Genomic DNA, 27,590 nt, shown 5'->3' on the forward strand with positions numbered 1-27,590 from the left:
CATAACTAAGCAATAATATGACCTTAAAGCCCCAAACAACCCATAGAAAAGAAAAAGAAAAGGTGCGCTGAACCTGAACAGTGCGCTTAACCTTATCTAAAGTCCATCTCACAATGATCCAGAGGTCCGTGGCTCTTGATCAGGAGGTTCTCTGTGTAGAGTCTGCTTCTACAATAACTTATCCAATGAAAGACAATAAACTCCCATCAGCGGTGGTGAGGACGAGAAAAAAAAAAAAAAAGAAAAAAAAAATATAATAAAAATAAAAAAAAATTTTTTTTAAAAATAAATAAATAAATAAATAAAATCGCCGTAAACATGCAAGATACATGCCTTACATATCTCTGTTCAAAATGAGGGGGGGGGGAAATTAAAAAAAAAAAAAAAAAAATAAAAATAAAAATACATTACAAATAAAAAAAATTAATAAAAAAAATAAAATAAAAAGAGGGATAAGGAAAAGGCAGTGACAACGTTTACTCCATTTTTTCAATGAAAGCCATAGCCTGTCGCGGGCATGTGAAAGTCCTGCGGCCGTCCCTTGCTTCGATTCTCAGTTTAGCAGGATACAGAAGCGCGAAGCTCACCTTTTTCGTGTGGAGAATTTTTTTACACTCCTTAAAACGCTCTCTCTTCAGCTGAGTAGATCTGGCGAAGTCCGGGAAGACCATTATATTGTTGTTTTCCCAGCTTAGACTACCTTTATTCCTGGCTGCACGAAGCACAAAGCCCCTGTCGGCAGAACGTAGAAATCTTGCCAGTATAGGCCGGGGTTTGTCAGTCGAGTTGGGACGTTGACTGGGGGATCTGTGCGCGCGTTCTATCTCTTATTGCCGGTCCGACCGATCAATCAGAGGCGGAATAATGCCGTCCAGAAACTTCACCATATCCTGGCCTTCTTTGCCTTCCGGAATTCCGACGATACGAATATTGTTGCGTCTGCTGCGATTTTCCATATCTTCAATTTTGTTCCATAACTGATCCAGCTCGACTTTACTGGCAGGTGGATTAGCTTTTAGTTCTTTCTCGGATCCTTCCAAAAACTCCACTCGTTTTTCCACCTCGTCCAGCCTTGTGATGAGAGCGGATAATTTAGCCTCCATCGACGCGGTAGTTTTCCGTATCTCCGTAATACCATCCATGTCACCGGATATTTTTGTCAGGATCGTGTAAATGTTGGCGATGTCGTGTTTCTCAGCAAGAGACTCCGAGACCGTTTCAGGCTCGGCTGGGCCTCGGCCATCTTGATCCTGAGACGCATCAGGCGCGTGTGAACGTAAGTGTTTTTTAATATCCCCGCAGGCCGAGGATTTCGAGTTTTTTGACATTGTCTTGTTCAAGTATCACTTAGATGCCCAAATCACAAAAACTTTCATCGGAACAAAGTGAATGATAGGATAAATTAAGCAGATTGAAGCGGAGCTCGCTGTTACTCAGCCTCCTTTCGCATCGTGTCACGTGACTACCTTTCACTTCTTAATAATATACTTTACTTTGCTTCTAAGCATTGATGAAGCCTTTACAAGTTTTTTTTTTTTTTAATCCATCTCATATCTTTTGCCTGTCCACAACTTTATCCCAGAAATCTTTTGGCAATGCCTAAACCACCCATAGCTGATTGTTTACTTCAGTTGCACTACCAAGGACTGACTCAGTTCTTTTCATGCTGAGCTAATTAAAATGACCACTGCTGAGCACAGTTGAAAGCCACATGGCTTTGTGTGCCATTGAGAACGTGATCGGCTACACTTGATTCACATATTAACATTATTCCGTTAACAAGGATAACTTGTTATTTCTCTCTTGCTAATTGCTGCAATCCTGCAATCATTATCCACTCATTATTTGAGATTTAAAGAATAAATAGTTATATAATAATTAGTGGTGGGCCGTTATTGGCGTTAACGTGCTGCGTTAACGTGAGACTCTTATCGGGCGATAAAAAAAATATTGCCGTTAATCTATTCTCAAAGTTGGGTTGGGAGCTGGGTCTATACTAAGCAAGCTATGATGACTTTCACCTTGATATTTTATATAACCGACTGGCTGAGGCCAGCCTAAAAAGATGCTCAGGAGAGTTGACGGGCCACTGCTGCGCATCGTCACAAAAGCTTATCTTTTTCACACGTTTTTAAGCCTTACCGCTTGTCGATTTAAACATTAAAGCATCCAAAAACAAGATGTGGAAAAGCTGAACAGAGTAGCTGGTTACTCGCGCGCTGTATTCTGTGCGCACGAGAGAGATCGAGAGCCGCATATCACGGACAGCGACACTGAACTGAGCTCTCTTCAGCAAAGTTCTCCTCGAAGTCCCTTCTGCACCTGAATGAACAAATACAAATCGCAGTTTGAACAAACAAAAAGATGTGAAAGAGCCTGATTCAGTATTCGCGGTATTCTGGTGTTCAGGGCTCACGCAGAGAAAGGCGTCTCAAAACGCTTGAACATCGAATTTGCTTATTTTTGCTCTTGTAACGACAAATACATACAAAATATGTCAAAATATCCACCTTGGAAATTATGCTCGAAAAAACTGTCAGTTATTTCTTAAGTGAAAGTAAACAGTTGAGGAAAAAAATGGGATGTGTGTTATATTGGATGCGTTCATCGTCTCTTAAAGTGACCACACATAATTTAGCTACTGGCTGCTGTAATGTTAATCCAAGAAAATGAAAATGAAAATCGCTCACTGCTCTTGACTGAATTACTTTGTAGTTTTAACAGTCAAACAAAAAATTATTCAGACACCAGATATAATTTTTGAAATATATAGCAAAACTGCAATAATGTGAGAAATGTTGAAGGTGTCTGAATAAATGTAGGTTTGATTGTATATTTCATTTTTACATTGAAGACTATCCAGTGCTATTTTACATTTAATTATTTGGTTTCTGTACCTTGACACCTAAAAACTTGAAAACAAAAAACTTAAACATTGTTTAAATAGCACAAATAAATAAATAAAAAAATTCAAACATGGCCCACTGGTACAACCTTCACCGGGTCCCCGCTGACCCCAGCTACGGCCCTGCTCACACCTGTTTCTCACATACTCCATCTGCAGTCCGTATGCAGTCCGCGTTTGCAGTTCGCTACTCGGTACTGCTGCAGACGCAACTCTCCTGGAACGCAACTGAAATCCGTTAACATGGGTGCGTAAATAAATATGCAACGCATATGCACTGCAGACGGAGTATGTGTGAAACAGGCTTAAGGTTGTTTGCACCTTTTGCAATGTTGAATTAGTTTACAGCTTTTTCAAGCACTTTGTGATGCATTTTGGAAACAGGAGATGAGCCCATTTTCTAATGCACCACCTAGCTTGATAAATCCCTTCTCAAAGACTTACTGTTTGTCAATTTTATTTGGGTAACACACATATTCTGAATGCCTTCGGCAGAATTCGAATGAGCAATTTTAATCTAGATTTATTTCAAGATTACAGTGAGATTAATCTAGATTAAAAAAAATAATCAAAAATTACATGGATGTCTCACTACTTACTTCAAGATTTTGAAGTATACATACCAGTTGATGCCTTACTATCCCACTGTGCCACGTACTGCATAGTAGGAATGACCCATATATATTTTGACTTTTATTTACCTCTGTTCCACCTTTTTTTTATTTTTATGCAACTGACCATGAAAGACCTGTAACGCCCGTCACTCTCAACATGAACATGGCAATGCCTTCCTGGTGAGTTGTGAACACTTTTTTTCAAGCGCTTTTTATGTTTTCACTCATTAAAAGTTTGTTACTTTTAGGTTTGACATTGTTAGTCTTAATCCTGATGCCGAAGAAGATGAAAACGGAATTAAAAGAGCTGCTGAAAGCAGTTAAGTATAATATGAAACTGCAGTTTCACCCCTCTTTCACACCGCAAGTGTGAGCGCGCAACTACATCGTCACTGCAGCAGCAGACTCTCGCGAGTATTCACACTGGAAGCGTATAAGTAGCATCACAGCAGCGGCTGCAAAGCATGTTCGGCAGACAATATAACCATGTCAAACAATGGGTAAATTCTTTCAACATTTTTGTTTTTATAATAATACACCATACTTTCCCCCAAAAACAATTAATTAAAAAGTTTAAATTGGTAAATACATATTTGTTATACTTAATTTTCTTTTCTGGCATAATTGTTAAAACACTAGACATTGGCATTGTTGTTAAAACTCTTGAGATGCTTATTCTGTGCATTTTGAGCACGTTTTGTGTTAAATCATATTTATTTTGTCCATCAAAACTGTGCTTTCAATTTAATTGATCGTGAGCAGCACAGCAAAAATAGACCAGACACCAAAACCCCTGCTGCACGCTATGCTCCTGCTTGATGCTCATGCGTGGCTCCTGCTGCTGGTGTGAATGCACTCATTGATTAACATGGACACCGAAAGAAATATGCACTGCTCGCGCACCGCTCACATTTGCGGTGTGAAAGAGGGGTAAGAGTAACAACAGAATACTGTATCTGCCATTAAATTTGTAAACTGTTGTTTTAATTTGTCCACAGTCAAAGCACTGATTGATCAAGAAGTTAAGAATGGTATTCCATCTCATAGAATTGTGTTGGGAGGGTTCTCTCAGGTAAAGCAAATCTGTTTTTTTTACTTACTTTGAAAACTTAATTTAAAAACTGGTTTAAAAAAAGAGAAAAAGATTATATATGAAAAAAACTATATTTCTGTCAGGACCACTACCATCAACTATAATTGATAAACATTGTCATCATAATAAGTTTTGTTATATAAATGTATTAATACAAACCTGATTCCAAGCAAGTTGGGACACTGTACAAATTGTGAGTAAAAAAAGGAATGGAATAATTTACAAATCTCATAAACTTATATTTTATTCACAATACAATATAGATAACATATCAAATGTTGAAAGTGAGACATTTTGATATTGGCTCATTTTGGATTTCATAAGAGCTACACATTCCAAAAATGTTGGGACAGGTAGCAATAAGAGGCCGGAAAAGTTAAATGTACATATAAGGAATAGCTGGAGGGCCGATTTGCAACTTATTAGGTCAATTGGCAACATGATTGGGTATAAAAAGAGCCTCTCAGAGTGGCAGTGTCTCTCAGAAGTCAAGTTGGCCAGAGGATCCCCCAATGCTGCGGCGAAAAAAACTGGAGCAATATCAGAAAGGAGTTTCTCAGAGAAAAATTGCAATGAGTTTGAAGTCATCATCATCTACATTGCATAATATCATCCAAATATTCAGAGAATCTGGAACAAGAGAATCTCTGTACGTGAAGGTCAAGGCCGGAAAACCATCCTGGATGCCGTGATCTTCGGGCCCTTAGACGGCACTGCAACACATACAGGAATGCTACTATAATGGAAATCACAACATCGGCTCAGGAGTGCATGACCATGGCAATGCTGCAATCGCATCTCTTCATTCTTAAAGGGAAAGGAGCAGACTGCTCTGTCAATACCCATCCCGGTTTTTCTGCCACGAGCAGTAGACCACTAGCTAATGCTCTGGAAGATTTGAGGGTGACAGTGAGAGCTTCTCCTCCAGGCCATGCTCCATGGACCTCTCACTCCTCCCAAAGCGCTCGTCCTGTGTGGCTGCTGAATGATTCTGCTGGGCTTTCTTATGGCAGTCCCAGCCTTTAATTCGGTGTGCTGCTGGGTGATCAGATCTACATTTGCATTTATGCATTTGGCAGATGCTTCTATCTAAAGCGACCTACTATAGTGCATTCAGGCTATACATTTTTATCATCAGTATGTTTGTTCACTGGGAATTGAACCCACACACTTTGTGCTGCTAACACAATGTTTTACCACTGAGCCACAGGAACAGAATACACCACCCAGCCCTAAGCACTCGTGGTTGGACAATTGGTTTCTTAGTGCAGAGAGTGGCTCACAACTGCTTTCTACTCTGGTTCCTTTCTTCCCCGAGGTGCATGAGGAAGTGACATAGTCGTGGATGGCCCCTTTTTACTGCCAGAAGCCGCTCGTCTCTTTCCGTCCTCACTACCCTCAATAGCAGGGCGGTTAAGGGGTGTGTTGACATTCCCTAGGTGGAGAGAGCAGTTGCAGTGCACCTGTGCCACATGCCAGTTAGACATGCATGTCAGGCTAAAGAATGGGTCCGAGGTGAAGACTAAATACATCGAGTTCATGGGCCATTCATCAGCTCAAGACATTGTTAAAATGAATTACTTGCTCTCGGAATCAAGAATCTTGTCCAGATCTCAATGGACGGACTGAACGTCAACTGGAAGGTATTCAAAATACTCCAGAAGCAAGTGCAGAAAGACGCGGGAAAGTCCCTAATTTACATTGGTTTGTGCGGGTTGCACATACTGAGCAACCAATGCTGCCATTTCTCAGTCTGAGCAACCAATGCTGCCATTTCTCTCCAGTGATATGTTCAAACCGATAAAAAATAAGGATAAACATAAATTGTGTGTTTGCTAATAATGTTTAATTCTATACACTGCAGTACAAACATTAAGATACTCAAAAATGTTGACGTTTTCGTAGGTGACAACCAAAATGCCTATTTCCATCGGCCCACGGCGTTAACTGCAAGTCAAAGTTAAAAACTAAACTACCGCCAGGTGGCGCAAAGGGACGGGTTGCAAGCTGACTGGAATTATAACATTTTGGTTTATATATATATATATAGCAACATTGACAAATCCATCAACAGACATCTTCCCAAACAATCTTTCAAAAATAATTATTTTGAGGGTGAACAGTTTGTTCTAAAGCCAAAATCACCACTGGATTTTAGTTTTTCCTGATGTCCTAATTTAAGCCTTTGTAATCATAATTCTGTCTACCCGGACTTGGAGTTAGACATGATTGACACAAAAATGGAACTAATATAATATTTTAATGATTGCTTGATTTGTTTGTACATGATACAAGGGTGGAGCCCTGTCTCTCTACACTGCTTTGACAACTCATCAAAAGCTGGCTGGTGTTGTTGCTCTCAGCTGCTGGTTGCCCCTCAGGAACTCCCTATCACAGGTTGGTTATTGTAGGCATTCATAGTTCTATCAACCTCACAGCATTTCCAAAAATATTTAATGTTTACATTATTTTCTTGTCCTTAGAGCATGTTTTTTTAAAAAAAAATGTCTTCATAATCTTTTATAAAAATGTAATAACTTTAATAATCTCTGAAAATGTTCTTGTAATTTGTTACAACAATGCTATTTTGTTAATTAGCTAATGTAACCAGTATAACTCGTCCTGAGTCGGCCACAATTACATTTTGCATTTTGTTCCGTTGATACTTCACTCATACTGCGTCTTGCTTAAATGACGCTTAGGTAAAAAGCCTTTTCTTTCAATCATGCAGTGAAACTGCTCAGCCATTGCATGGAAAACTGTTCTAACATTTAATCTATAAGCCGCACTGTTCATGTCACTAGTCCATATTTATTATATACTAGTACTTAATAATTAACTACTAGTGCTTATTTTTTAGGTACACTAAGTAGACATCGAAAACGCCTCTTTTAACGCCATGGCCTAACGCCTTTGACCGCTGAGTGGCGCTTTAACCACAAGTTATCAAAGAAGCGCATCAAAGCACATTTTCGCAAATAGACATCAGTTTTGCCTCACAGATGTGTTACATTTGACTGCTTCAGTCTCGGAAAATGAAAGAAAAACACTATAGTTTAAATATTTAATATATTTAATATTTAATATTCACAGATGAAGGTTTGATATTTATGTGGTTATGTGCATTTCTTAGAACGAGAAAGAGAAAGAGTCTGTGCTTATATTTTCTAAGCTACATGGTATATACTTGGTAAACCATATTTTAGATTGGACACATTTAAAAGGTGTGCAGTATTATTTATATTATATTAATTATGCGTTGTATATACAACTAAAGTAATTTTAAAGGGAACCTTCTTTACTTGCTTTTAAAGTAGGATAATATCATATGGCCTAAAAAAAAAATCCCTTTTTTTTTTTTTAAACCGATTTAAACCGATTTTTAAATCAATATTCAAATGACGAAGAAATTTTACAAAACAAGTTTTAATATAGTTCTTTATCATTCATTTAGCAGTCAAATTTATAACTGCAACAAGATGATAAAAAAAACAGTACTGTTATTACCTTAATGCTAGAAAGATGCTATTTTTTATATATATATATATATATATATATATATATATATATATATATATATATATATATATATATATATATATATATATATATATATATATATATATATACCAGCCCATCATGCATTTAACCATCCACTCAGCTTTAAGAGCTGTTCAGATTAAAACTGGCAGCTCAGCAGTGAGTCAGTGTCATGGATGGAGCACCTGTTATTATTTTTTCTAGTTTATATTTCCATCTATGCCGCTGGTTTAGAATTGTATTTTTTTTTTCTAATAAAACTTATTTGTAAATAGAGCAGTAACTGTCTGTGTCTATACCGGACGCGAAAGTTGTCATCTGTGCCCCACAGCGAAAAGTGTGTCTAAACTTGATGACATCACACTATAGTGTCAAATCATCTGAACGCAGTGTCAGAACATTTCATCATAAACAGAACGAGCATCAGTTCACTGATGGGGATCGTGTCCAGTGTATCCATCACTGGGTTCTGCTGTCTTTTGTTGGATCGTCCCACTTGTGTCCGGTGTAGACCTGCCATGCGTTTTTTATTGTTTTATTTTACAGCCCTGCTTGTTTTAATGTTTTTATTAAATATCTGTATTGACTGCATGGTCATATTATCAAATTATTTACTGCCATGCGACCTACAAAAGTAAAGCTTGGCGAGTCGATGAACGAGCATTGCTGCAGGTTGATTTTTGGCGGATGTGCTGTGCTTGTGCAGCCGCGGTCGTATTTATTTAGTCGGAAGAAACATCTCTCTCACTCGCAGCCGAGTCTATGAGCAGCAACAACTTCCCCTCCACGCACACTGATACCAGAAACACGCTTCGCCTTCACTCCGTGAATAAAGTATTTCAGTATGTTTGAAATGTTATGTTCATAACATAGCATATAAAATAATAATAATAATTAAAAAAAATAACAGGAGAGTTTCAAAGTGGCTTAAGCTATGTGCAAACTTTTTACCTATATCACATGCCAAGCTAATAACATTGTAAGCATTACATCTTTAGTTTCTGCTTTCTGCTGTGAAAATTTTATTTGTGATGAAAATAACATCTTTGTCAGTTATTTTATCTAAACAGATCGATTAACTTCTTCAAGATTTCAAAATCAGATAGCATGATGATAATGTAGTAGCACTGTAAGATTACATTTGTTTGAACGCATTATTGCAAAAGCGATTGAGTGTGAATCTGTTTAAATCATGCTTTAACCCGAAAATAATCAGTAAAAGAAACAGTCAAACTCTTAACATCCCGCTCGACTCTTGCAGTCAACCTTCTGATCAAGCTAAATATGTTGGCTCTTGGCATGAATTTTACTCGTGATAAGAAGCTCATATTCAAGTGTTTGTGCAAAAATTATTAATGTGCATTAGTGACACGGAGGCGCCGTCTCATCACTTTAATTTTTCATGATAATGGATGTATAATTTTTTAATTAACATAATATCGTGGTGTCTCACATAGGTACATTAAAAATATATCTACAGAAAGCTTGAAATGTTTTTAAACGAAAAGGAATTGTGTAATATGAGAATGTTGCATTTCTCTCGTCGGAGAGAGCCAGCACTGTGAATATTACCAAAACAACAGTCCTATATAAACCGGTTCAGCAAGTGAAAGCCTCATAAGACACTGTCCATATGAAAAAGCAAATCACACCTTTTTCTCGACCCCCACAAGCCATGAATAACTATCCAAAACCCAACCCCCTCCAGCTGAGCAGAATTCGGTCTGTGTTTTGGCTCTGAGGAACAGTGTGTTACTGGGCTGAAACATGCCTGCACTCAACAGCACTACTCCTTGTATTCATAATTTTCTCGCAGCCCATATTATTATTTTCACAAGACCATAATGATAATATCAAATCATCAATTAATAATTAATCATTATTTTACGAAAATCATTGTTATTTGTGATCGTGGATGTTTGCGGGAGGCTTTAAGACCAAGCAGAGTCCTCTGTTCTCACAGCGCGCGGGTCTCCGAGGCTTCACAGTCTGCGGTTTGACTTTACTGAATCAGATTGAGGCGAACTTATTGATCATGAGCCCAACATTTAGCAAGGCAGGAAAATTCTAACGGAAGGAAGACGTATATCATTGAGCTAAGAAATCCAAATCCAAACACCAGAAACGTTATGCATTTTATGAATAATGAAATGTTATGAAAATTATGTATTTTATTTATTCACATGCTGTTTGGTTGAAATAATATTTTAGTTCACAACTTTAAGTTCTGTTGATTAAAAAAATGCTTTATTGGCTAATGTTTCATAAACCTTCAGTTGTTATGCTCTAAAATCCATGCCATTATTAATTTCACAGTATTTTTACCACCTAAATGACTAATCTTTTAAGTCACAATTCTATAATGGTCAAAATTACTCAGGCCAATGGTATTTTTTAATGACATTATTATTATTATTATTATTATTATTATTATTATTATTATTATTATTAGAATAATTGTAGCTTACATAAATAGGTAAAGCAAAACAAATATTCGGATTGTCCCTTATTTTTTCCCTTGTTTTCCTAAAGAATAAACACGTATTTTTTACAAGAATAAACATGATAACATATTATTAATTAATAAAAATAATTTAAGCAATTAAAACCCTTTTTTTAACTTGAATTTAAATATTATTATACTAACTTTAACGCAGAAAGTTCGACAGAGGTTTTAAGATGCAGGCTTGCATGACTTGATGCGCAACATTTCAGAAAATGTGCGTTCACAAATGTAGCCTATTTTGATCCAAATATGGAAAGCACTTTTGAATTTAATAATATGAGGTTCTCTCTTGAGATATTTTGCCACATTTCTTCAATTAATGATTGTTACATAGTGTATGGTGTTTCCATTTATCTGAACTTCTTCAAGTGAGTTGCGGGGCAAAAAAAAAAAAAAACCCGAAAATTCAGCCCTTCTCCTTCAATACTGATACTGCGACTATTCACAGTTTGTACAGTATTGTTCAAAATAATAGCAGTACAATGTGACTAACCAGAATAATCAAGGTTTTTCGTATATTTTTTTATTGCTACGTGGCAAACAAGTTACCAGTAGGTTCAGTAGATTCTCAGAAAACAAACGAGACCCAGCATTCATGATATGCACGCTCTTAAGGCTGTGCAATTGGGCAATTAGTTGAATTAGTTGAAAGGGGTGTGTTCAAAAAAATAGCAGTGTGGCATTCAATCACTGAGGTCATCAATTTTGTGAAGAAACAGGTGTGAATCAGGTGGCCCCTATTTAAGGATGAAGCCAACACTTGTTGAACATGCATTTGAAAGCTGAGGAAAATGGGTCGTTCAAGACATTGTTCAGAAGAACAGCGTACTTTGATTAAAAAGTTGATTAGAGAGGGGAAAACCTATAAAGAGGTGCAAAAAATGATAGGCTGTTCAGCTAAAATGATCTCCAATGCCTTAAAATGGAGAGCAAAACCAGAGAGACGTGGAAGAAAACGGAAGACAACCATCAAAATGGATAGAAGAATAACCAGAATGGCAAAGGCTCAGCCAATGATCACCTCCAGGATGATCAAAGACAGTCTGGAGTTACCTGTAAGTACTGTGACAGTTAGAAGACGTCTGTGTGAAGCTAATCTATTTTCGAGAATCCCCCGCAAAGTCCCTCTGTTAAAAAAAAGGCATGTGCAGAAGAGGTTACAATTTGCCAAAGAACACATCAACTGGCCTAAAGAGAAATGGAGGAACATTTTGTGGACTGATGAGAGTAAAATTGTTCTTTTTGGGTCCAAGGGCCACAGGCAGTTTGTGAGACGACCCCCAAACTCTGAATTCAAGCCACAGTACACAGTGAAGACAGTGAAGCATGGAGGTGCAAGCATCATGATATGGGCATGTTTCTCCTACTATGGTGTTGGGCCTATTTATCGCATACCAGGGATCATGGATCAGTTTGCATATGTTAAAATACTTGAAGAGGTCATGTTGCCCTATGCTGAAGAGGACATGCCCTTGAAATGGTTGTTTCAACAAGACAATGACCCAAAACACACTAGTAAACGGGCAAAGTCTTGGTTCCAAACCAACAAAATTAATGTTATGGAGTGGCCAGCCCAATCTCCAGACCTTAATCCAATTGAGAACTTGTGGGGTGATATCAAAAATGCTGTTTCTGAAGCAAAACCAAGAAATGTGAATGAATTGTGGAATGTTGTTAAAGAATCATGGAGTGGAATAACAGCTGAGAGGTGCCACAAGTTGGTTGACTCCATGCCACACAGATGTCAAGCAGTTTTTAAACTGTGGTCATACAACTAAATATTAGTTTAGTGATTCACAGGATTGCTAAATCCCAGAAAAAAAAAAATGTTTGTACAAAATAGTTTTGAGTTTGTACAGTCAAAGGTAGACACTGCTATTTTTTTGAACACACCCCTTTCAACTAATTGCCCAATTGCACAGCCTTAAGAGCGTGCATATCATGAATGCTGGGTCTCATTTGTTTTCTGAGAATCTACTGAACCTACTGGTAACTTGTTTGCCACGTAGCAATAAAAAATATATTAAAAACCTTGATTATTCTGGTTAGTCACATTGTACTGCTATTATTTTGAACAATACTGTACCTAATAGAGCTGCACGATTAATCGTTAAAAGATCGCGATCTCGATTCAGACACCCTCTCGATCTCATTTCTAAAAGACAACGATTCCCCAAGTCTGTTAAACCTTTGACAAAGGCATACCGGATCATTCAAATCCGTGCGCGCACTGCCGCTGACACAGAGAGAGCTCTTACCATGTTTGGTTAAGAAACATCTTCACAAACAGTCTTTTCAACTACACAGTATTATATCTGTCTTACAGTCATTTATATTATCACAGAAATACTGGGATAAAGTTTATAGTTTAAATATAAACATTGATGTCTATATGGCAGCGATCAAAATATAACTAATCCCCTTTTGAAAGTACTGCGCTTTAAATAACGTTTGTGTCGATTGCATTGTTTCACCAATAGGTGGCGACAAGTGTCTTAATTTATTTGTCAATGAATTAATTTTTCATTCAAGAGAATCGTTCAAAAACGCTGATTCATCCAGAAATGAAACAAGTGTAGTAGGTTTATGAGTGAGTCGTTGAATCAGTGATCTAAACAACTTTTTCATCATTCTAATATTAAAAAAACTGGGGTTTTAAATATATTATATATACACTACCAGTCAAAAGTTTTTGAACCATAAGATGTGTAATGTTTTAGTCTCTTCTGCTCACCAAACTATATTTATCTGATCCAAAGTACAGCAAAAACAGTAAAGTTTTGAAATATTTACCATTTAAAATAACTGCTTTCACTTGAATGTATTTTAAAATGTAATTTATTTCTGTGGTGTGCAGCTGTTTTTTCAGCATCATTACTCCAGTCTTCAGTGTCACATGATCTTCAGAAATCATTCTAATATGCTGTTTTGCCGTTCAAAAAAAAACATTATTATTATTATTATTATTATTATTATTATTATTATTATTATTATTATGTTGAAAACAGATGAGTAGATTTTTTTCAGGTTTCTTTGATAGAAAGTTCAGAAGAACAATAATTGTGTGTAATATAAATATTTTGTTATAAATGTCTTTGTCACACTTGATCAATTTAAAGAATCCTTGCAAAATAAAATAATTAATTTATATACTTGTGATAATGATAATGTTAATAGTAATAATAATAATAAAGAATCGTAGGAGAATCGTGATCTCTATATGAGATCAAAAAATCGTGATTCTCAATTTATCCAGAATCGTGCAGCCCTAGTACCTAATAATAAGTACTAGTATTTAATCAATAAGTACTAGTATCTAATTAATAAATCCTAGTAACTAATAAATAAGTACTAGTGTATCTAATGAATAATTACTAGTACCTAACAAATAAGCACTAGTATCTAATGAATAAGCACTAGTACCTAATGAATAAGTACTATTAACTTTACAAAAGACACTAGTAGCTAAAGAATAAGCACTAGTACAGTAGGTGGCCAGCCTATCTGGGGCTTACCACCGCGCGTATTGCTGCGGTGGTAACTGTAATTCAGTCGCGTGTTAAAATCATTCGCGAAACTACCGCCAGGTGGCGCAAAGGGACGAAATGAATGTGGACCAGACATTCGGTGTGAGCACTTTGACATATTGTTAATTATGATTTATTTTTCATTGATACTGAAATGCACACAGCCTATTTACCTCATGAATAATAGTTAAGCTTCAAATGGGCAACATCACAAATATGGAAACGTTTGATTTCTCCCGACTGAGAAAGCCCAAGCTTACCTTATGCTTAGCTTTAAATTATTATTATTGTTATATATTACTAAGCCTATATTATTATATACTGCAATTATATTTATCCACTAGAATTATATATTTTTAATTATTGTTTTGTTCTGATAAATTTGTTAAATTTAAAGGATTAGTTGTAAAATATTTTCTAATAGCCTATTTTTTTTCCTCTCACAAACTCTGATTTATTTTTTAGAGTGTTTTAAAAAAAAAAAAAATGCAGCAAATGAAAATAGGTGATTGATCCGTTACAATGAAACCTATACACGACTCATATATTTTTTTCCTCTAACAAACTTAATTAATTTTTTAGGGTGTTTAAAAAATAAAAAATAAAGAAAACATTCAGCAAATGAAAATAGGCGATTAATCTGTTAAAATGTGTTACTCTTGGTTAACAGTAATTATAATTATTTTACTTCAGAACAGAGCCTGGGACTAATCTAGGTAATCCATGTTTTTTCATTTTTTTTTTTTTCATTGCATCTGAAAATGACTTTGTTCATTACATTCACTTCACGTGATCTGGCGCAGATCAGCCTCCCGCAAAGCTCAGCTGTGGACGATTTAAAAATGTTTGATATAAAGCAGTGGTTCTCAACCCGCGGCCCGTCACGAATTCTAATGCGGCCTGCACCACATGCTGAAAAAAAAAAACTTTATCAGTTTGTAAAATGTTATTGTTTACATCAATAAAAAAAAAATATATGCTACTACTAATGAAATATAAGCTATATCCTAATGTTTTTATGTGATTTTTTTTTTTTTTCACATATTATTTTCAGACATGAGCAGACATACTGGCATAAGCATTTAACGAACACATACAAGCGTGCACTTTGGCAGAATTCAATTCAAATAGTCATCAACAGCCATTAGGTAAATGGCCTTTAAGGTAAAATTGTGCATCAGAATGGACAAATTTGTTTTTTAAGGAAGAAAAAAAATAAATTCAAAAAATTACAGCGAATGAACATGTACAGTATTGTTCAAAATAATAGCAGTACAATGTGACTAACCAGAATAATCAAGGTTTTTAGTATATTTTTTATTGCTACGTGGCAAACAAGTTACCAGTAGGTTCAGTAGATTGTCAGAAAACAAACAAGACCCTGCATTCATGATATGCACGCTCTTAAGGCTGTGCAATTGGGCAATTAGTTGAAAGGGGTGTGTTCAAAAAAATAGCAGTGTCTACCTTTGACTGTACAAACTCAAAACTATTTTGTACAAACATTTTTTTTTTCTGGGATTTAGCAATCCTGTGAATCACTAAACTAATTTTTTTTTTTAAAAACCACAGTTTTTTAAAACTGCTTGACATCTGTGTGGCATGGAGTCAACCAACTTGTGGCACCTCTCAGCTGTTATTCCACTCCATGATTCTTTAACAACATTCCACAATTCATTCACATTTCTTGGTTTTGCTTCAGAAACAGCATTTTTGATATCACCCCACAAGTTCTCAATTGGATTAAGGTCTGGAGATTGGGCTGGCCACTCCATAACATTAATTTTGTTGGTTTGGAACCAAGACTTTGCCCGTTTACTAGTGTGTTTTGGGTCATTGTCTTGTTGAAACAACCATTTCAAGGGCATGTCCTCTTCAGCATAGGGCAACATGACCTCTTCAAGTATTTTAACATATGCAAACTGATCCATGATCCCTGGTATGCGATAAATAGGCCCAACACCATAGTAGGAGAAACATGCCCATATCATGATGCTTGCACCTCCATGCTTCACTGTCTTCACTGTGTACTGTGGCTTGAATTCAGAGTTTGGGGGTCGTCTCACAAACTGCCTGTGGCCCTTGGACCCAAAAAGAACAATTTTACTCTCATCAGTCCACAAAATGTTCCTCCATTTCTCTTTAGGCCAGTTGATGTGTTCTTTGGCAAATTGTAACCTCTTCTGCACATGCCTTTTTTTTAACAGAGGGACTTTGCGGGGGATTCTCGAAAATAGATTAGCTTCACACAGACGTCTTCTAACTGTCACAGTACTTACAGGTAACTCCAGACTGTCTTTGATCATCCTGGAGGTGATCATTGGCTGAGCCTTTGCCATTCTGGTTATTCTTCTATCCATTTTGATGGTTGTCTTCCGTTTTCTTCCACGTCTCTCTGGTTTTGCTCTCCATTTTAAGGCATTGGAGATCATTTTAGCTGAACAGCCTATCATTTTTTGCACCTCTTTATAGGTTTTCCCCTCTCTAATCAACTTTTTAATCAAAGTACGCTGTTCTTCTGAACAATGTCTTGAACGACCCATTTTCCTCAGCTTTCAAATGCATGTTCAACAAGTGTTGGCTTCATCCTTAAATAGGGGCCACCTGATTCACACCTGTTTCTTCACAAAATTGATGACCTCAGTGATTGAATGCCACACTGCTATTTTTTTGAACACACCCCTTTCAACTAATTCAACTAATTGCCCAATTGCACAGCCTTAAGAGCGTGCATATCATGAATGCTGGGTCTCGTTTGTTTTCTGAGAATCTACTGAACCTACTGGTAACTTGTTTGCCACGTAGCAATAAAAAAATATACGAAAAACCTTGATTATTCTGGTTAGTCACATTGTACTGCTATTATTTTGAACAATACTGTACTAGTACTTATTTATCAGATACAAGTACTTAATTCAATAGTGACTAGTAAATTTTATACTGCAGTGAAATGATATGCGGTTCTCGAACAAATCATTCAATTTAACCGGTTCTTCTTGAACCAGTTCACCGGATCGAACTGTTTTTTTTTTTTTTTTTTTATGGTTATTTACTCCAATAAGCATTAATCCACAAATTCATTTAGCTGTTAACTTTTTTTAATATGGCTGATACTCCCTCTGAGTTCAAATAAAGCAATATCCCGCAGTAATTCATTTACTCAAACAGTACACTGACTGAACTGCTGTGAAGAGAGAACTGAAGATGAACACAGAGCCGAGCCAGATAACGAACGAACAACAAACGTCAGGTCTGGCCTTACCGTTCATAAAAACGTGTATGCTGAACATATTCAAAATTATAAAAATGCACTGACTACAGCTAAATCCGATTACTACTGCAATGTAATTGGAGTTAGCAATGGGAACTCTAGGTCACTTTTCTTGGTGGTAAACAATATTCTGAAACCACCTGATTCTTTGCCATCTGATATGTATTCCACTGACTTATGTGATCGCTTTTTGACTTTTTTTACATCTAAGGTTGAAAATGTACATCTGAAATTACTTACTGGTACTCTTCACAATGACTCCTGTAAGTCTATCGCTCACACACCTCCCCACTCTGTCTTCTCTAACTTTACACTACGAACTACTTCAGAGATAGTGGGTCTGATAGGTTTATCTAAATCTTCGACTTGTCAATTAGACCCTCTACCAACTCCTTTAGTAAAAGCTTGTTTACCAGCCCTTTTGTCGTTGATAACTAAAATTGTTCATGCTTCACTTGGTTCTGGTTTTGTATCTCCATATCTTAAATCTGCTATTATTACACCCATACTTAAGAAACCAGGGGGTGATCCATTTGATTTTGAAAATTTCCGTCCAATTTCAAATTTACCATTCATCTCTAAGGTAGTTGAAAAGTGTATTGCATTTCAAATTCATGAACATCTGTCCAATAATAACTTGTATGAACACTTCCAATCTGGTTTTCGTCCCCACCACAGCACTGAGACTGCTCTTGTCAGAATAACCAATGATCTACTGTTGGCAGCTGACTCTGGGCTTTTAACTATACTTGTCCTCCTTGACTTGAGTGCTGCCTTTGATACTGTCTCACATAACGTACTTATTGACAGATTAGTCTCCATTGGTATTACTGGCACTGCTCTGTCTCAGTTTAGTTCATATCTATCTGGACACAGTCAGCGTATTAAATTAAAAGGTTTTAGTTCAAGAATATCTACAGTCACCACTGGTGTTCCCCAAGGTTCTGTTTTGGGCCCGCTTCTCTTCATTATATATATGCTCCCTCTTGGTAATATTTTAAGGAAATATGGTATTAATTTTCACTGTTATGCGGATGACACCCAACTTTACCTGTCTGCCAAACCTACCGGTTCTTTTCCTCTGCCATCTTTGTCAAGCTGTTTAGCTGAAATTAAAGACTGGCTTTCAGCAAACTTCTTGAAATTAAATGACAATAAAACTGAGGCTCTGCTTGTTGGCACTAGATCTGTTGTGTCTAAATCTAATTGTTTCTCTTTACACATTTATAATACTGCAATCTGTCCTTCCTCTCAGGTTAAAAGTTTGGGTGTCATCATGGATAGCACACTATCTTTTAAAGCTCAGATTAATAATATCACATGGATTGCATACTTCCATTTGCGCAATATTAATCGTCTACGTCCATTTCTTTCAAATAATAATACTGCAGTTCTCATTCACGCACTAGTCACCTAACGTATAGACTACTGCAATGCTTTTCTCACAGGTATTCCCTCCAAATTGCTACATAAGCTTCAATTGGTTCAGAATTCTGCAGCTCGTGTTCTCTCTAGAACACCTTATACTGATCACATTTCTCCGGTTCTCCAGCAATTGCACTGGCTTCCAGTAAAATATAGAGTTGAATTCAAAATCTTGCTACTCACTTATAAGGCACTTCATAATCTTGCACCACAATACCTCACTTAACTTCTCCAGGTTTATACTCCTTCACGTGCACTTAGATCTTCATCTTCAATTTCTATTGTGGTACCTCGGATTCGACTTACTACTATGGGTGCCAGATCTTTTAGTTATGTTGCCCCCGCATATGGAACTCCCTTCCCCTCGATGTTCGCAATAGCGATTGCTTGTTGACTTTTACAAAGAGTCTTAAGACATATCTTTTTATACAGGCTTTTTTTATAACATTTTTTATTGAGACTTAAATCCACTTTATATGTATATGCTGTTTGTTTGTTGTTTGTTTTGTCTTATGCAGTGACCTGTATATTGCTTGTAAGGTGACCTTGGGTGTTCTGAAAGGCGCCATGAAATAAAATGCATTATTATTATTATTATTATTATTATTATTTACTCTTTCTCGAGTCAAGAACCGTTTCTGTTGGACCTGTCCGATTCGAGAACCGAGGAGCTGATGATACTGCGCATGCAAGATTCAGTGTGAAGCAGACCGACACGCAGTGGATCTGAACTGAACTGGTTCTTTTGGTGATTGATTCCAAACTGATTCTGTGCTAATGTTATGAGCGCGGGTAAACCAAAATCTTGAATGAAGGGCAATCATCACCAATGATGTCATTGCGTTGAGCGCAAAATAACCGGTGAACCGTTTTCTTCAACCGGTTTATTGAATCGAACTGTCCGAAAGAACCAAACTTCCCATCACTACTGGTGATCCGAAAAACGATGCAACCGGTTCTTGACTCGAGAACGAGTCAATCTTTTGTTCGTTATCTGGCTCTTCTCGGTGTTCATCTTCAGTTCTCTCTTCACAGCAGTTCACATCCCGGGATATTGGTTTATTTTAACTCAGAGGGAGTGTCAGCCATCTTAAAAAAGTACACAGTTTAAGTCATTTGTGGATTAATGCTTATTGGAGATGTGAACGGTTCCAAACAATTCAGTTCGATCTGGAAGAAGATCCAGTTACATCGAGTGATTTGTTCGCGAACCAAATAACACTACACTTGAATGCGCTCACAACAGACCTGAAAGAGAAGACAATGCCAAATAAAGTCGTAGTTTTTGTTAGTTTTGGACCAAATTGTATTTTCTATGCTTAAAAAAAATTCTAACTGACCGTCTGATGTCACATGGACTACTTTGAAGATTTTTTTATTACCTTTCTGGACATGGACAGTATACCGTACATAGGTTTTCAATAGAGAGACAGAAAGCTCTCAGACTAAATCTAAAATATCTTAAACTGTGTTCCGAAGATGAACGGAGTTCTTACGGGTTTGGAACAACATGAGGGTGAGTCATTAATGACATAATCTTAATTTTTCGGTGAACTATCCCTTTAAATACTGTTTTGTATATTATAGTGAAATATTATTATTACAAAATTAATATTCCTTATTTTGTTTAATAAATAAATAATAACCATAATTATTATTATTTTATATATTATATTATATATAGTTATATATATGGCATTATTTATTTATAATTATTAATACTTTTTGGCCTTCTTTTCAAATAAAGAAAATGTTTGTCTGAAAACCACAATTGTTTGGATTTTGCGTGCCCTGTACATAACATTAATGTAAAAACATTGTGTCTGCAGAACCAGTGTGTCCTGTACAGGACATTAATGTAAAACATTCAGTGTCTGTAGCACCAGTGCTATATGCAAAAAAAGCCCTGGTATGATATTTATTGTTTTTACTGAAGGAAAAATAGGAAATGACAGCTAATAAAATTGGTGTCTTATCAAACACATTGAGCTAATATATTTAGGAAGTTTATAGTTTACAAAACGGATAAAAATACGTTTTCTATATGCTTGTGTGCAAATAATTGTTTCTTTTCTATTTGGTTTTCTCAAAGTACATCCATCTCCTTGTTTCAGTTTCCTGTTTAATCTCTCTCCTAAAATGTTACTGGTAATTGAAAAATAAGTACTAGTTATATATATTTTTTTTCTTAACAAGAAGAATATAATTAGATACTAGCCACTATTGGAATAAGTACTAGTATCTAATGAAATAATACGAGTAACTTTACAAAATAAATTAGTACCCAAAGAATAAACCCTAGTACCTAAAAAATAAGCACTAATACCTAATGAATAAGTACTAGTACTTAATGTTAAAGATACTAGTATCTAAAAAAATAAGTACTAGTAACATGAAAAAAGATTAAGTGTTACCCCGGCTTGCCATAGCCACTGGTTTGTGCAGAGTATTCATGGGTATTAAAAAAAAAAAGAATTTAGGTGTGGCATATATATGGTTAAATAATGGCTTTTGGTCTATCAGCCACATGTGGGTCACATTTAAGGGTCATCACCCCTTTAGAGAACTCCAGAATACCGTATAAGGTTCATATATCAGCCACATCTTTTTTTTATGGTTTGGCTCACATCAAATTGGGTTATAGCACTGGTTTGGTTCAGTTCTGGCTAAAAAAGATGTGGACCAGTTCTGGGCTGGCAAACATGTACTAATCTGGGCCACACTTTAGCTTTTGACATAGGACCTACACGGAGAAAGCATATATATATATTAACAAAACAATATCCATCCAAAACAACAAACAAAATTAAAGTATTTGCTAGCACAAAATAATGATGATAATTTATACAAAAGGAGTTTTTTTTGTGTGTGTGTGTGGAATGAATTAATTCATAGCATAAGTATTTTCTCATAATTATTAATCTCTGCTACTCAAAAAGCTCCTCAAAAGGGGATGGAAGTTGTCCACCAAATCCAAGATCTCATTTAAATCTGGCTCTATTCTGTTATGTAAAGTCCACTTCCAATCAGTTTTAGGTTGATAAAATTTTTTTTTTTTTTTTCAAATATCTTTTATTTAGAAAATATACTTCAGTACAGAAATAACTTGGGTTACAAATGTTGTTTTATGCTGACATTCATATGTGATTTTTTTGTGATCTGTTCTCTGTTGCTGTCTCTATCCTTTAGTCAGTGATAAGCAGTAATAAGGACATATCGGTGCTGCAGTGTCATGGTGAAGCAGATCCTCTTGTTCCTTTTACTATTGGCTGTCTCACTGTACAGAAACTCAAAGTCATGCTGAATCCCTCCAATATCACTTTTAAAACATATCCTATAATGCCTCACAGTGCATGTCTCGAGGTTTGTATAAACCAAGGTTGTTTATATATATATATATATATATATATATATATATATATATATATATATATATATATATATATATATATATATATATATATAATGCCTTGCTTTTTTATTATTCAGAATACCATAGCTCTGTTCCAAAATCTAATGAGTTACATTACTTTCTACTGCTTAGTGACTACATAGTAAGCTATCTTCTAAGGCTTTGTCCATACCATTTGTCCATACCATTAATGAACCTCATAAGTGACAATAGCCGCGTTTCCACTATCAGGCCAAAAGCAGGTGTGCTAGTGCGTGCCAGGGCCAGTCACATTTCCACTTTCACTTCCGGGGCTTGATTGTGCCCTGTCGGTGCTTCCCCGACGAAACCCTTGGGCCAAAGCGGGCCAGCTGGGGCTAGAGGAGTGGTTATGAACAAAGGTGGAGTTTCTCCAGGTCTGGAGAGCATCAGAACCACGGATCATTTGAGAAAGCTATAACATCAGCATTAAAAACAGTCAGCAGCGAGTGTTTGAAATAACTTGATCCGATGTGGATTATATTCAGCAAACAAGGCAGAAATCGTTATAAGCGATGCAAAAGACTATGCACACTATGCATAAACATTACCATAGTAAACATGGTAAATATGACTGCTGGAGAAATCAGACGTCAGCTTCTTATTCTCTATCACAATCGTGCATTTATTTAGTAAACTTTTTATCTGTCATAAGTCTCATCTCAGGAGTTTAGCTCCACATAGCATATTTCATCAAAATGTAATAATGATTTTTGTTTGGGAACTTTTATAAAATATATAAATGATAATTTTTTTCTAAATGTGATGTATATAGGCTAAAGTGACTACAAATAAACAGAAACAGACTCGAATGAATAATATACTATGTTCATAACATTTTATTTCTGTGTGACTAATTTTCATTCTGATAAATTAATTTATTATGATCAATGTATCACTTGTTATAGTAAGATATTGATGCTTTTGGATTTAAATATTTAACAAAGCATGCAAACAAACAGAATCTTTTATCATGTTCGTTTTGTGATCGCTTTAGTTCCAGTGATTTACTTCTCACTAGTTTTCTGAAAACTTCTCTTTGTTGGTACAATGATGGGTTGCATGACGTTTTTTCTTGAGAGGCGTGTAAAGGGTGGGATTTAGTGAAGCACAGGAATCTTCTGACCCGATGGTGGAAATGCAGCGCTATTTTGGCCTTGGTGCTACAGGTCTGAGGCTGTTAGCCCCGTCCGGCCCGTTTTAAGCCCTGGCTCGCACTGGCCCAACAGTGGAAAAGTGGCTGATGTGGTACAGTCGTGGCCAAAGATATTGGCCCCTTGGTAAATATGATCAAAGAAGGCTGTGAAAATGTATCTGCATTGTTAATCCTTTTGATCTTTTATTAAAAAATGTTTTGAAATAAATGTTTTTCTCTAAGACACATTGGCATTGGTTTTGAAACATTTTAATTCATAAAAATAAATAATGAGAACATGAACTAGATGACGTCATGCGCTAATTAGCATATTTATGAGGTAAGTGCGTCTTATTGTATTGCCTCCCTATGCTCACATACTGCAATTTTACTGCAATGAATATTATGACTGAAACGCGGTCCATTAAAACTACAAACCTGCTCTCAAACATTAATGTGCACTAAAATCCTATTCACGACATTGTCTAATGAATTCAAATACACATAACATAAAGTCAGTGGTTGTCCTGTGACTGATGTCGGCTATATTTGCTTGTAAAATAGAGTTAGAAGCAACAGAATATCTTTTTTTTTTTTTTTTTTTTACTGAAAATGCTGCTCCTCTCTGCGCTCGTTGAACACAGCAGATGCAGAGAGAGAGGCTTGCACTGGGAAAGAGAGACTTCGCGCTCGTACGGCAGCACCAGAGAGTCTCAGAGACTAAATAATGATTGCCCAAGAAGTTGCTAGATTTGTCGCTAGTCGCTTTTTTGGAAAAAAGTCACTAAATTGGCAGCTCCACTGCCCAGCGGACCGGCTTCAGCCATCTCGCAAGTGTTGATAGGCTATTACTAGTGAGTTGTAACCAATCAGATAGCGCCGTGGGCGGGACATTGAGCAAGTCTGCGGAGCAGTGGCTTTAATCAAACCACGGATCCGTGATAAGTTTTGTGATCTGTCTCGCCACTAGTGTAGTAGCACTGATCACTTTGAGGGAGGGATAAATTTATCCCCACCGGGATAAAAATAATTAAGCAGAGGTGGGGATACGTTGACCAGAAAGGGGGAAATCCCACGCATCCCCTACGGCAAATCGCACCCGTTCACTCCTCTCATTTTCTAAAGGGTTCAGGTCAGAGGACTGGAATTGCCATAGCAGAAGCTTGATTTTAAACTCAGTGACAAATATTGGTGTTGTTTTTGAGGTTTGTGTTTGGGTTATTGTACAGATGGAAGATCAAAATATCAAAAAAGAATCCATGATGCCATGTGTATAAACAAGATGTCCAGGACCTCCAGCAGAAAAATAGGCTCACAACATCAAGAATACAGCTGTATATTTCATTGTACACATGGGGTACTTTTTATCTCTGTTCACTCTGCTAAAAAGTTCATTTTTAGTTTCATCTGACCATAGAAGGCAGTCCCATTTGAAGTTCCAGTCATGTCCAAACAACATGGTCATGTAGGTTCTGTTTGACATTTTTTTAAAAAGATTTTCTGAACCCGAGATTCAACTATTTTCTGCAATTCTCCAGCTGTGATCCTTGGAGAGTCTTTAGCCACTCAAACTCTCCTTCAAACCATGCATAAGGACGATATAGACACACGTTCTCTTCCAGGCAGATTCGTTACATTTTATGTTGATTGGAAATTCTTAATTATTGCCCTGATGGTGGAAAAAAACAATTTGTGAAGCTCAATTATCTTTTGCTGCACATCAGAAATATATTCTTTGGTTTTTCTCATTGTAATGGATAATTAAGGGAATTTGGGCTTTATATTTCTGAAAACAAAATGGTGAATATGAATGGGAATATACTTCAGAGATATTTTAACTCATAAGAATTTCTAGCGGGGCTAATAATTGTTTCCAACGAGTATATGAGGAAAAACCTTTATTTCATAATGGTATCTCCCCCACCCATTTTAAATTATTATTATCCAATGAAAGGATACATTTTTGTGATTTTTTTTTTTTAATCAAAAATCAAAAAGGATTAAAAATGCAGATGAATTATCACAGCCTTCTTTGATCATATTTACCAAGGGGGGCCAATATTTTTGGCCACGACTGTAACTCAGTGGGTAGGTCTCCAGTTTGAGTCCTGGCTGCCTTTCTAAGTGGGCATTTCTTTCCTTCCTTTTATTGGTATGGTATCCACCAGGACTCTGGTTTCCTCCACAGTCAAAAACAGCAGCTCAGTTGAATTGGAGATTCTAAATTCTAAATTCTAAATCTAAAGTGTAAGTGATAGTGTGAATGTTTGTTAGCCCTGCCTTAGAGATACACTGTATAGGTTCTAGAACGGTGTGTCCCTTCAAAGGATTCCATCTTGCTTCATACAACTAATTAGATTTTTTTAAATGGATGACAGCCTAAAAATGCTTCCTACATAGGTTACTTGTTTTTGAATATGGCATTTGAATGGATTAATTTGATTTAATTATAACATCCCAAAACACTTTGAACCGATTCCCTTCTTCCTTTCTCTCAACAGGAAATGATGGACATCAAGCAATTCATTGAGAAGCAGCTCCCCGAAATCAATAAATCAATCATTTAAACTGTATTTAGCCATTTGACAAAAGTACACAAATAAAGTTGTTACCTTCTTACAGTACTTAAGTTAATATATAAAAAATATATTGAATCAAACTGAATTTAGTGTTTTTAGACCCTTAATTGCATGTCATTTAATTAAATTAAAATATATATTTTTTCCTATTACTCTGCACCAAGGGCCTGTTTCAATAAGGAACTCTGAGTTGACTTAACCTGAGATGGTAAACTCTGAGTCCTTAATCACTGTTATAATATAAAAAAGTGGCAAAACCTTAAATTAGTTAAGTAATATTAATTGGAATCCTACAGGCAAAAAAAATAAATAAAAAATTCTAAACATTACTTATAAAACATAATTCAAACAAGGTACAGCTTTACGCATAAAAGGTTCATGAGTCTAGGCTACATAACTTCACCCGCTTTATATTAAATAAATATCCTTCAGTGTCTATTTCAGTGTGCTTCAGCTCTTTTCACATAATTAAATGTTCTCTAATCCAAACTGTTGCATTTCTTAGAGTAATGAAATTTATATTTGACTTCTACTCAGACAACAGCAAGAAGGTTCGTAAAATTATGAAGAACAGATGAAGATGAGATTGCCACAATACCAAGTGTTGGAAGAATATTAAAATCCTACTGAAAAAATAATGTTGCTTTTTTATTTGTAGAAATACCCATTTTCGATGGGTTTGTGTTTAGAAAACTATTCAGTTAGTATAAGGAAGTGTGTGAGAGTGAGAAAAACTTTCCTCATTGCTCTGCATACAGCGGCCTTTAATGTGCTTTGCATCCCTAATGTTATATAGAAAACTACCATTTAAAAATAGTACAGCTCAAATAAATTTGCATTCGGATATGGCTAAAAAAATAAATAAAAATCCTTCCCAATGTAAATGTAAACAAATTAATATATCCTTACAAATTAATATATCCTCCACATCTACAGGATTCAGTATAAGAGGACATGTCGTTTTTGTCACTTTCAAAGTGTCTGCATTATTAACTTATAGCAACACCAATTGGGTTTTAAAAGTATACTTTTTTTTTGTTTTTCACTAAGAAAATGTAAATAAACTAATTGGTGTTAATTTCCCCTTAGTGTTAAATTGTGGTAACACTATTCAGAGTTAATTTACTTTAGTGTTTAATTGTAACAACACTATTCAGTGTTGAGCAGTGTTAATTTTTAACTCCAAACAATGTTAATTTTACTCTGAAAATTGAACACTGTGATGAGAATCATTTTATCACCAATTCTGTGTGGGACCAAATACACTCGGGTCCAGTGTTAAATTTATCTCTTGAGTTATTTAACACTACAAAAGTTACTGTGTATAAGCGAACTAGGCAGCCGCCTGAGGCAGCTCAGCCAGGGCAGCAAGAGAATGAGAAGGCGAGAGAGAGAGAATTGAGTGGCTATTAGGTTACAATTATCGCTATATCAACAGAATAAAAAAAAAAAAAAAAAAAAAATTATATTTCGAATAAAAATTCCCGCCCGCCAGCGTTCTATTAGTAGGTCTATATGCATGCAAAATACTTTAAAGCTGCCGTAGGTAACTTTTGACACTCTAG

General features: G+C 36.0%; 1 protein-coding gene across 1 annotated transcript in view; it reads left to right on the forward strand.

Annotated features, from left to right (window-relative positions):
• The window catches only part of lypla1 (lysophospholipase 1), a 47,870-nt gene extending 21,218 nt beyond the window's left edge, over positions 1-26,652 (forward strand). The window contains exons 5-10 of the mRNA XM_026215555.1: positions 3,652-3,699; positions 3,768-3,838; positions 4,518-4,591; positions 6,908-7,009; positions 22,071-22,244; positions 25,948-26,652. Coding sequence (XP_026071340.1) covers positions 3,652-3,699; positions 3,768-3,838; positions 4,518-4,591; positions 6,908-7,009; positions 22,071-22,244; positions 25,948-26,013 — 535 coding nt within the window. The 3' untranslated portion in view covers positions 26,014-26,652. The remainder of the gene's footprint in view (positions 1-3,651; positions 3,700-3,767; positions 3,839-4,517; positions 4,592-6,907; positions 7,010-22,070; positions 22,245-25,947) is intronic.
• The last annotated feature ends 938 nt before the right edge of the window (positions 26,653-27,590 follow it).

The sequence above is a fragment of the Carassius auratus genome, chromosome 32 (assembly GCF_003368295.1).
Source record: "Carassius auratus strain Wakin chromosome 32, ASM336829v1, whole genome shotgun sequence".
Classification (NCBI taxonomy): domain Eukaryota; kingdom Metazoa; phylum Chordata; class Actinopteri; order Cypriniformes; family Cyprinidae; genus Carassius; species Carassius auratus.